The sequence below is a fragment of the Cydia splendana genome, chromosome 13 (assembly GCF_910591565.1).
Source record: "Cydia splendana chromosome 13, ilCydSple1.2, whole genome shotgun sequence".
Lineage (NCBI taxonomy): Eukaryota > Metazoa > Arthropoda > Insecta > Lepidoptera > Tortricidae > Cydia > Cydia splendana.
Window position 1 is genome coordinate 12,861,199 of NC_085972.1, and position 11,838 is coordinate 12,873,036.

Sequence of the window (11,838 nt, forward strand, 5' to 3'; positions counted from 1 at the left end):
ACCCGAGACCACACGTTTGAGTCGTATCTTCACGTGAGTTGATTGCAGGTTTGCAGGAGATTATCGTCACCGCCGTACAGCCTACGCCTGTCACCGTTTTCCCACTTACTCGTATCTTAGGCCTATCTGTTTTTGAGTTTATGCATGTTTAGTTTACAGTTCCATGCAAATTGTATTATACCTACTCTGTGCGACGCACAATGGATTTTGATTTTCTGGCTCATTTGCAACGATTCTTATTACTTTGCTGTCACTCTCTCTGCATCATACACGCCTGGTTGCAATGCTTTGCATTTACCAATATTATGAAATCGGTTTGCAATTGGGATCAAGATCGATTTTATTTTGGTTATATTAAACCAAAGCGAATACAGTTGCGCTTGTCCTTGTAAATGAAAACAGTTTTTACCAGTGTGAATAATAGTTTTGGGTTAATTTTAATAACATGCTTGATTTTATAGTTTTGATCATCATTAATTATAATCATCGTGAGTCCTAATCGATAAAGCTTTTCAAAATTTAGTAAACTCCGTGTATGCCATCAATAACATGTCATTGTGATTCTGATTTAAGTTGCTGCTATAACGATTTTGTGGCAACATTATACTTGTTGCTTCTGCTATGTTAGTGGTACTTACATGCCCGGTGTGGTATTCTAACAGAAATCTGTTAATGTTTAGACGTGGACTCTGCGCATTTGTTGCCACCGCTGTCAGAGGAGATCAAAAACGGGCAGTGGCTCGGCGTCTCCGTGGCGAGTCAGGGGCCCGGTATGAAGGCAGTCGTCTGTGCGCATCGGTAAATATTATTCCTTAGTAGATTTAAGTTTAAGTATTCGTTCAAAAATCACAAAAGAAAGCATAGGTTAATGCTATGATTAGATTGATCATAACATAACATAATCTTCCTAGCCGCTTTTTTTACTACCACTCGCTAAGGGATGACATTCAATGAATAACATTTCTTAGGTACCTGCACAACTTCCGCAAAACTCATTGATACGAGATGGAGTTCGAATCCGTTTTGAAAATCACACGCCTAATTGCTAGACTACCAACCAACGCTACCAAGACTAGTATTTAGATTGATGAGGAATATAAAAAAATATCTACAAATCACAGTCATATCCAACAGATGCCGCAGATTCTATGTATGTGTATGTAAAGTACTAAAATAGGTATACTAATTACTATTACAGGTATATTCGAAAGTCGGGGGAGTCGCAGTTCGGACAGGGGCTATGCTATACACTGACGAACAATCTCGAGGTTGCTGATATGTGGGAGCCATGCTTGGGGAAGCCAACCGCTAGGTATGTTAGTTAGTTATATTACATACTCTACAGAAAAGAATGATTATAAGGTACTGGAATGCCCGAAAACGGGCTGGCGTTGGTCACTTTGTCTACCTTCATATTACACATATCAAAATATTTTTTAATTTTTAGTAAGTTTAAATATGTATTAGTTTTATAGTACAGGAGATGTCATGTCTAAGAACAAAACGTGCCACAATGACAACCGAAGTAGATATCGCTTTACGGCCTGTACCCTTTTACCGCGAGCTTGTCACTTCCATATATGGGGCTGTATAATGCAATTTAGTTTGTCAAACTCGGGGGCACATTTTTTCCTTAGACACCTCTTCCACAATCAATCTCGGATATGTACTATTCGTCTAAAAAAATGTTCTTCATTTTGTCTGACGAATCCCTTTTAGTTATCACCTTTAACTTGTTCATCAACGTGTTTCCAGGGAGCACGAAGAATACGGCCTCTGCCAAGTGGGAGTGAGCAGCTCCCTCCTGAAGGATGACACGCTGCTGCTGGGCAGCCCGGGGCCCTATGCGTGGCGAGGAACCATTTTCACTCTGGATGTGAACGATGATCTGTTCAAACGCGACAGCTTCTCGCATATGGCGCCGGTTGTTGACGGGAAGAGCCCGGTTGAAAAATACAGTTATCTAGGTAACTTAAATATCTATTGATTACAAATCAGTTTATACATAATTTAAATTGATTTGGAGCTCAATAAACCGGAATGGATTGATCCAATTTAACTTCAATAAGAACTTTTAAAACCAATGTCATTCACTAGGTACATTTGTGAGTGGGAAAATTATACGATATAGTGGTACAAATGTGGACCATGTTTATGGACGCAATGGAATATAATAAACAAAATCATAATTTCGTCTAAATTGAGTTTGAAGCAACACAATGTCTCAAAACCAACATAAACGACATATTTGTGTACGACCTTTGACGTTTATATTTTTTTACGAAATTACCCCTCGGCAGGCTTGGCTTAGACAAAACTATTTTTTATACACACGACTGACATCAGAACTGACCATCAGGAGACTTAAATAGGCCTTGACCATGGTTTATTCGCATTCCAGGCATGTCAGTAGCGGGGGCGAGTTTCTTCGGCAATACGTCGTCGTACGCGGCAGGTGCGCCCCGGTCCCGCGGTACCGGCCAGGTCGTCATCTTCAGCAAACGTATCATCCAGGATTGGGGCTCCTCGGACATCGACATCCTCGAAAGAAACCTCATACTTAATGGAGAACAGTTCGGGTCCAACTTCGGATATGAGGTGTCGTCGGCCGATGTTAACGGAGATGGGTAAATATCCTCTCTTTTTAACTTTTATCATTATGAATTGATCATTCTCTGCTCTTATACTCAATAAACAGTTTAAATTCAACTTTGACGTCTCGTCGGCTAATACCAGAAAGTACAATGAGGATCAATTTTATGAAACCGAAAGTTAACAAATTACTTTTTTTTACTATCGGAGATAGTGCGAAAATTCGCCGATTGTCTGCACAAATTTAGAACGAGTGAAATCATAAATCGAATTATGAAAGTAAATGTTTCATACATTTCAAATTTGCCGTAGAAAAATACAATATTTATTGCTATGATATGCAAACAAATAATACAGAGAATATAGCAACTCAAGTAAATATGAACTACATAAAGGACCCGATCACAACAGAACTTCTTTATAAATACCTAAATTATTTTTAGGCTTTCACAACGTATTTAGGTCTTTGATTCGGAATACAATTATTGTTCTTTTGTTTTCAGATTACCGGATCTCCTTATTGGCGCTCCATTCTACTTCTCTAGAGATACTGGTGGCGCTGTTTATTTATACATCAACGATAAATATGTATTTCCTCAAAAGTATAACCTAAGACTTACGGGTAAACAAGAATCTCAATTTGGCATAGCGATAGCAAATGCTGGAGATTTGAATAAGGACGGTTGCGAAGACGTGGCTATTGGAAGTCCATACGAAGGCAACGGAGTGGTATACATTCACCTTGGCGACAGAAAGAAAGGATTGCATACTAAGGCAGATCAAATGATTACGGCTGAGTCGTTGCCTAGTGTTATGAAGACATTCGGTTACTCGCTGTCTGGTGGCGTGGATTTAGATGCGAATGGGTATCCAGACTTACTTGTTGGAGCTTATGAAGAAGTGAGTTTTTTGAAATTTTTTATTTTTACGTTTTCAATTAGGATGCTACTGACTTCGGACTGTAGCTGTAATCAACAATATGATAAAATCTTTTGTCTTAGAACTTCCCAATTACTGGTGGATTTATGTATTGACTTTAGTATTTAACGTTTTTTATGGTAACTATTTAATATTACAGAGTGGTATCGCCCTTCTCCGAACAAGACCAATCATCGACATTAAAACCTCCATAAAGCCATCGAAAACTATCATCAACATTGATCCTACAATACAGGCTTGCGAAATGAATGGAGTAAACTACACCTGTTTTAAATTCCAAGCGTGCTGTATTATAAAGTCTCTAGTCAACACACTTCAAAATTTACTGCATAATGTTAATTACGTCATAGAGGCTGAAACTTTTCCTGGTGGAAAGAAATTCTCTAGAGTGTTCTTCGATTCAGACAAGAGTAATGTTATAGATAAGACAATACAATTGCAGAAGGATACTGAGGTTTGCAGGGAACATTGGGTGTATCTGAAAAATAATACAAGGGACATTCAAACACCTATCAAAGTAAGTACCCACTTAAGCCGACCACTGACTAACAGGCCACCGGACGATATCGGCCTGTCAGTTAGAACAAAAATTTGACAGTTCCGAACAACTGACCGGCCGATATCGTCCGGCGGACTGTTAGTCAGTGGTCGGCTTTACATTTCTAAATCATGCCCCGACTCCGTCATAAAAAACTGGACAGAATAATATGTTTTATTTTTTCTACTTAACGTAGTCCTACAACATCTCCAACAACATCCAATTAAATGTTGGAGAAATGGAAATGAGGAAGGAAATGCCGCCAGCATCCTTGGTACAATGCCTCAAGGGCCTATTTTAGATTTAAGCTAGTTATTAATTTCGTTTAGTAGTACCACTGTATATACAGGGTGGAAAGTCACGACGATCCTTCCCGGAAGTATTAGGTCGTTTAAGTGATACAGAGACTATTGGTAATGGTAAGAATCGTTAATTGAGTAAAAAATAAAAATTGCAAACATACTACTTTTTAACTGTGGTGATAACCCTATAGCATGTGCACATGACGGCTAGATTAAGGATCTCCGTCGGGAAAGCTCGGGACTTTACACTTTTTTCCGATCGTTGACAGTATCGCAATGATGTATGAATGACGCATAAATGTCAAATAAATCAAATGCATGCAAAAATATTACAAACAATTTTATTACTTTCTTAGATAATTACTTTTTTCCAATGTTTAATACTATCTTCTTTTCACATACGGTGTTCAAATGTACCTCCGTGTATTACAACGCCGCCGCAGCCCGTACCCGAGTATGTCGATGCACATGCGATATAGTGTATGCTCTTCGTCATTTATCCTCCGCAGAAAGCACCAATTAGCCTTTGTCTCATTTCGTCCGCAGTTTCACATTCCGTTTGGTTTGGTACACCATATCTTTTACACAGCCCCACAAATTTAAATAGCCACGAGCATCTAACATTTTTATTTGAAGAATATGACATTCAATAAGTATAGTTCAATGAAAATTTAATTTCAAACATCAGACGTCTTGTCTATTTCCTACCACGCAAGAAGGTTTGTTAGTTTGGTATTGAAGAAGTATTTATTCTTGATTTATTCTTAGTATTTCATTTTTGCAAGTTCATTTGGTGCAACTAACACAACCTACATGTAATTTTTTATTATTTTAAATAGTTTCCAATTATTCGAAAATAATTTTGTGAAACGTGTTAAGAAACTAAAACCTTTTTATCAGTCAAGGAAACCAGAGATATTTATAAGACGATTGCGTACTTTTGAGTGGTTGTCAATGTCACCATTTGAACTGTCGTTGTAAACAATGTTGTGGTTAGTATTATTAATATTAAGGAATAACATAACTATTTCATTCAAGTATTGAACAAGTGGAACCACTAAGAAAGCGAAAATCCTGCAATGATTCTTACCGTGCTGTAAGCAGACCTAAAAATGGTTAGATGGCAACAAATTAGCATAATTTCCTGTCGAATACTGATTGTTTACAAGTAAGTTCATTGACCCTGTCACCTGTTAGGGTTAGAACAAAGTAGTTTTTTGCGTGGATGTTTAAAAGGTCATAATTTAGAAACGGTTGCCCATATTAACATAGTTTCTATGGAGAAAATATAGAGCTTAGGCTAAACTATCTCCCATTTCCGGAAAGGATCGTCGTGCCTTTCCACCCTGTATATTGTATGTAAATAAATGATTTATAATTCTTAAAAAAAAAAAAAAAAATGTTATTATAATGATGAAAGTTGGATAAAACATTCAATCTCCTTGTAAAGCTACGTTGAAGACGTAACCATATTTTTTTATGTTGGACTCGTATTTTTGATGAAAACCACTTTGTACTGATATTTATAGTTTGTAATCATTCTCGTCTTTAAAATAAAATTAAATATGTATCACTTAATTTTAGTTTCAAGTAACGTACAAAATAGTTCACGAAGTGCCTAAATACTCGACGACACGTGCGTTGCCCAACATCGACGATTATCCTGTGCTCAATGCGACAGCGACATCTACATTCACCGCAAACTTCTTGAACGACTGTGGACCGGATGGAGTGTGCATCAGCGACCTTGTTGTGATTCCATTGTTGCAACTTCCGAAGGGTAAGAGCGAGGATACACACTACAAACCCCTTAATTCGCAGGCTGAATACTTTTTACTGATCTCATTCTATAGAGATTTTTCAAATTCGGCCCGAGTCTTCATGTCTTCAACCATACTGACGTCAGTTGTGGTCAAGTGTGGATGACCTCGTACATGGTCCTTCGAGCCACATACCCTATATAAAATTATTTGACTGTAGATGAAAAATCTAATAATTACTAACAAATATTATGAAAGATTATAACGTTATTTATAAGCTAGTTATTTTTTTTTATATGCATTAAATTGCATTAAAAATCTAAAGTAAAAATCTCTCACACCAGTAACTTTTTCGAATTTCTAAATTTCGAGGTTATTATAGACCGACCGCTTAAATGAGTCCTCGCCTGCGCAGTACGGGGGCTTATTTAAGCGGGTCGGTCTATAATGTCTTTCCTTTCGGAAATAATCGCCCGGATAGACTACATGATTTCTTGTGTATCTTGTATGTATCAAAAGCCATGTTTACGTAACTACGGAAAATTCTCGAGAATCCTTGATCGTACCATATCAGAGGTATTGAGAATGCTAGTAGGTAATCTTATTTTTTTTTGTTTGCAGCTGATGATGGAAAATTATACACTTTAACATTGGGTCAGGAAGATGAAATTAAACTGTCTATTACTGTCGATAACTACGGAGAGTCCGCTTACGAGAGCCACTTGTTTGTGCAGCATCACTCTAGCCTACATTATATCGCGGCCAATATTAGCGTAAGTACTGTCTTTCATATTTTAGTATAATTATTTGTATCTCCTTGGATATCACGGGCCTATAATCCCGGCTTTTTGATAGGCTTGCGTGGGGACACAGATCCAACACGTAGAGGCCCCTTGGAGAGCTTTTATGTCATGTAGAACGCCTGCTGGAACCCGTTCACAGGTGCTACAATAGACACCCATGAACCGGTCTCAGCAGGCATTGGGACTATTGTAGAAAAAGAGAACAGTATACCGGTCTATGGATTGAAGTTTGGGTGGACTATGAGACTGGGTTATTACAAAGACGTACGGACACCTGCCATAACAATGTTCACACAAGTTATCGAGGCAGGTGGTGACTTGCCGCGCACTAGATGGGCCCCTGAAACTGCCGTCGCGAAGACGACCAGGAGCAACATCGGTGTGAGCGGCTCAGGGGTGTCGAGAGGTGTGCGCCGCTTTCTACCCAGTGGCTGTTAGCAGCCACTGTGCCAACTCGCGTCTTATGCATCTTTCACTTCCACCCCTGGAGCATATAGCTCTAACGACTCCTCTTTGGACAGCCAATTAAGGCAAGCCAGAGCTGAGAGTCCTGCGGGTCCCCTTGGGATCCACTCCGACCGACGAAGACACGCCGGAGACGGAGACCCTGACCGACTCTCGGGAGCACTCGGGTCCGTGGGGTCGTTACTTACCAACAGCTCGCCACAAGCTTAGTATAATTATTATTAGCAACTAGATGGCCAGTTCTAAAAGTGCTCTTTGTTAAGCAAGAAATTTTGAGGACTTAGGTATCCGAATGGAGTGCTTCTCCTAACCAATATTTATGTACAGGTGTAACTAGTGAATAATCCTTTAACATCGTATTTTCACAGAAACGCGCGAAAGGTTATGCTTTTTCGGTACAAAAGTACAAGTAGTTGTGTTTGTAAAAAAGTACTGAGGTTGACTGAAGTAGCATGACAAATACAAATGTTTCCGAGAAAATACGATGGGAAAGGAAACTACATATGTAGGTAATCAGTTCACCAATTAAATATAAGTCACAATAGCTAATAAAAGTTGTTTCAGTTTTAGCTCTTTGTCATTTGTGCTGCCGTATTAATTAGAAAATTGTACACGTTAAAACTAAAAAGAATATATCCACTACACCTAATACGTATTTAAATTCCAGGATAAACACATTATCTGCACCAGCGTCAACAAGACTGTGGTGTCCTGCATGCTGGAGAATCCCTTCAAGAACCAGAACAACGCCGCCACCCCCATCACCATGCGGTTCGATGCCAGGGCCCTGGAGGACAACGAACCATCGGTGGTGTTCGCCGTGTGGACCAACTCTACGTCAAAGGAACGGTACCCTAATAAGAAACCGGCCGTGGTCGAGGCGTTAGTTGTGAAGAATGCTGAATTGTTAATAAAAGGGTAAGTGATATCTATGGATCTAAGGCCAAGCGCGCACTACGATTTTTTCCTACGATTATTTTGTCGCAGAAATGCAACGTATGTGTTTATATGTCAGTGCGCGCATATTCGACAAAAACATATGTATTACAGCGCGATTCGCAAATATTAATATCGTAGTGCGCGCCTGGTCGAAGGGTTGGGTATAATCTAACAAAGACAAAATAAGATCAGTTACAATGTATTTAAATAAGTATAGGTTGGTAGGTAAACGGATTAATAATATTTTAATTTTTTTTAGTGCTGCAAGACCTGAACAAGTTTTTTACGGAGGAGAAGTGATGGGCGAATCTGCTATGAAGCACTTCGATGACATTGGCACACGAGTGGTCCACACTTATCAGGTAAGGAATTGACCATACTTGTGAGAGTAAACTTCTTTTTGCAAAACTCTCTATTCGTTGGTATACCTATTTTTTATGTTTTCTATCTCATGAATAAATCATATATTGAAAAAGAAATATATATAATATATATTAGAAATAATAATAATAATAGACCTTTTCATCTGTGTCAGATGTTTTAAGCAGCATCCCAAGGTCCCCCGGTAAAAAGTTATAAATATTATGTTAAAAGGTTTACAATGAAGGCCCGTGGCGCGTGTCCTCGCTGCAAGTCGTAATCTCCTGGCCGCACCAAGTGGCTTCTGAGAATGCTCAGGGCAAATGGCTCTTGTACCCGGAAGATGTGCCCACTGTCGACGGGGAAGCCGGTAAGTGAATTATCATAATAACTTATTTACCTAGTCACTGTTTTTAATAGTTAGGTATTAAAGGTAAAAGTAGCTACTGCTTGAAAGTTAAATTGTTTAGAAGTATCTATACCTTAGAGCATTTAATAACTGGAGTCGCCTTTACGAGCTTACCCCTCTGCCGAAAACCTTCAACAATTGTGCAAAATTTTGTATGGACTGACATGGCTATTTGTAAGTACGTTACGTAGAAATTATGTAGAAATAGCAATGATGTCCCCTCCCCCGCAAAAATCGGCAGACTGTTTTGTACAGAAAATGACAGCCATGACGTCTCCAGTTACTATATGCTCTAAGGAATTATCACAATAACTTATTAACCTGGTCACTGTTTTTAATACATAGTTAGGTGAGTAGACTGCTACTGCTTGTAAGTTAAATTGTTTAGAAGTATCTATATATACCTTTCTAATTTGGTTCTATAACGTATGCGTTAGGTTCTTAAAGCTGATTTTTACTATTATTGCGAAAGCTACTCCCTGTTATACTTACAGCTCTTGCGCTGTGCGGTCACTACTGATTCTTCGAATTATAATTTAAATATACAAATTACAGATCAGAGCAATGGTGAATGCTTCATTGCGGAAACGGAAGTGAATCCCCTAAAATTAACTAAGAGACCTGGAACTCCAGAACCAATTTTGGAGAATCTGGAAGAAGACCCGTTCCGAACAAGCGGCAAGCTGAGCGTCAGTTCCAATGAGAAGTACAATGAATCTAGTTACAAGAACGTCATTCAATACTCGAGCGCTTCAGAGAACAAAGTTAGAAGAAAGCGGGAGGATAATATAATCAAAGCTGAAGCATATACGGACAAAGATGGACATCGAAAGAATGTAGTAAATATGGTAAGGGACGTAATATAATTATAAAATCTGATAATCCTTGAAAAAAAATATTTTTCCGTAATGCGTACTCAAATCAACAAGTTTAAATATTGAGAAGTTCAAAATTTATACAAACCTTTCAAATTCTTTCATCCACTAACAATTTGCTATTCTACTAACAATTGTATGCTTAACAGCTCAAGTAACTTACTAAATAGCGGTTTATTTTCACAGAACTGTCTCAAGAAGACTGCAAAGTGCATCCAGTTCCAGTGCGTGATATACCGGCTGGGGCGCGCGCAGGCGACCACCATCACCATCAGGGCGCGCCTGTGGAATGCTACGCTAGTCGAGGACTACCCCCGCGTCAGTCACGTCAACATCGCCTCAAATGCCTACATTCTCATCCCGGCTCATTACAACATTCATCAGAATAAGGAGGATGATGATATGACGATGGTAAGCCTTTAGAACTTTGTCCTGTGGAGCGCCACGCTGGCAGATGACTACCAGTGTGTCAGCCACGTTAACTTCGATTTGCCTATGATATTTGTACCGGTCAAGTCGGCGGTATTCAATTTGAATCGTTATCTGTGATAGTGTCGGTGTCGTTCGTGATTTGAACCATTGTTATAGTTCGTTTTTTTAGCATTAGAAATAAGGTAAACAATCTTGATGTGTCTTTTAATTGAAAAACATATTTTAAAAATAATTTACGGCAAATATGTAACAATTATGAATCTAATATGTTCATTTATATTCTTCTGCTTTCATATGTAATAGTTATTGATTTTTATAAAGCGTTTTTCAATTAAAAGACATGTCAAGATCGCTTACCTTCTTTCAAGTTCTTTCTAATGCTAAAAAAAACGAACTATAGGTAGCATACTATTCTATTCTTCTAAAAACTTCTAAAAACGTCTTCATTTTCTCCTCTTCTTTCATTACAGGTAGAAACTGTGGCGTATCCAGACTTAAAGATTAGTGAACCGTCAGACGTGCCATTGTGGGTGATAATAGTGTCAGTAATAGTAGGACTAATAGTGTTAATTCTGCTCATACTCGCGTTGTGGAAGCTTGGCTTCTTCAAGAGGAGCAGACCCGACCCGACGTTGTCGGGCAACTTAGAGAAGAACAATCACGAGTCCAGCCCGTTCATTGGACGGGACAGGAATAACAAACGATAGCTGAAGTATTACTTTTCCACGACCAATAGAACATTACATTTCAAAAATGGGACTTAATAAATTGTGTAGAGCACAAGGATCATGTGTGGTGCGCGTGTGGCGCCTTCTAGTGATTTATAATAATTTATATTTTGACTGTGATGTCTTCATAGAGGAAAAATGCGTGAATGTGATGTTTTGAAGAGAAACATGGTTTTTTATGTTGTTGATGTTTTTCACGATCCTCGATATAATATTTTTTATCGTTTCGTAATGCTTATTTTTTCTGTGTGGGAATATTGCATTTTCCAATGGGAGTGTTGAAATAATAAATGATTTTTGTTAGATGCTTGTTTATTCTATGCAAATGGATACCTATGTGGGTACTTTCTGTAAATACAGCCTTACTTAGATAATATTTATAAAAAGTTATTAAGGTATTTACTTAACTTCTATGACTAGACTTTTACTAGTCAGAAAACAATTGATAAGGTGAACAACTGTATTATAGTAGGAGTATGTGAAAGTGAAACTGGTCACTTATTTAGTAACAATCTACTTAAATCATATTAATGTCCTAGGGGCGTATTCTAAAATTGATGATATCAAATTATTTTTACACTTTACGTCTCTCGCATTGCTTTGGAACGCATTTACTTTAAATTAAGCGAGCGCGTTGCAGTGATATTGATTGATGTTAAATTAGTATCATAGGCGCTTAGCACGATGGATCCGATT

General features: G+C 38.3%; 1 protein-coding gene across 2 annotated transcripts in view; it reads left to right on the forward strand.

Annotated features, from left to right (window-relative positions):
* The window catches only part of LOC134796085 (integrin alpha-PS1), a 95,617-nt gene extending 84,170 nt beyond the window's left edge, over positions 1 to 11,447 (forward strand). For both annotated transcript variants that reach the window (XM_063768022.1, XM_063768023.1), the window contains 14 exons: positions 681 to 798; positions 1,199 to 1,312; positions 1,756 to 1,967; positions 2,402 to 2,627; positions 3,096 to 3,492; positions 3,671 to 4,048; positions 5,956 to 6,151; positions 6,753 to 6,904; positions 8,067 to 8,317; positions 8,598 to 8,700; positions 8,933 to 9,068; positions 9,663 to 9,955; positions 10,169 to 10,393; positions 10,885 to 11,447. In XM_063768022.1, the coding sequence (XP_063624092.1) occupies positions 681 to 798; positions 1,199 to 1,312; positions 1,756 to 1,967; positions 2,402 to 2,627; positions 3,096 to 3,492; positions 3,671 to 4,048; positions 5,956 to 6,151; positions 6,753 to 6,904; positions 8,067 to 8,317; positions 8,598 to 8,700; positions 8,933 to 9,068; positions 9,663 to 9,955; positions 10,169 to 10,393; positions 10,885 to 11,121 (3,038 nt within the window). In that variant the 3' untranslated portion in view covers positions 11,122 to 11,447. The remainder of the gene's footprint in view (positions 1 to 680; positions 799 to 1,198; positions 1,313 to 1,755; positions 1,968 to 2,401; positions 2,628 to 3,095; positions 3,493 to 3,670; positions 4,049 to 5,955; positions 6,152 to 6,752; positions 6,905 to 8,066; positions 8,318 to 8,597; positions 8,701 to 8,932; positions 9,069 to 9,662; positions 9,956 to 10,168; positions 10,394 to 10,884) is intronic.
* Positions 11,448 to 11,838: the final 391 nt, after the last annotated feature.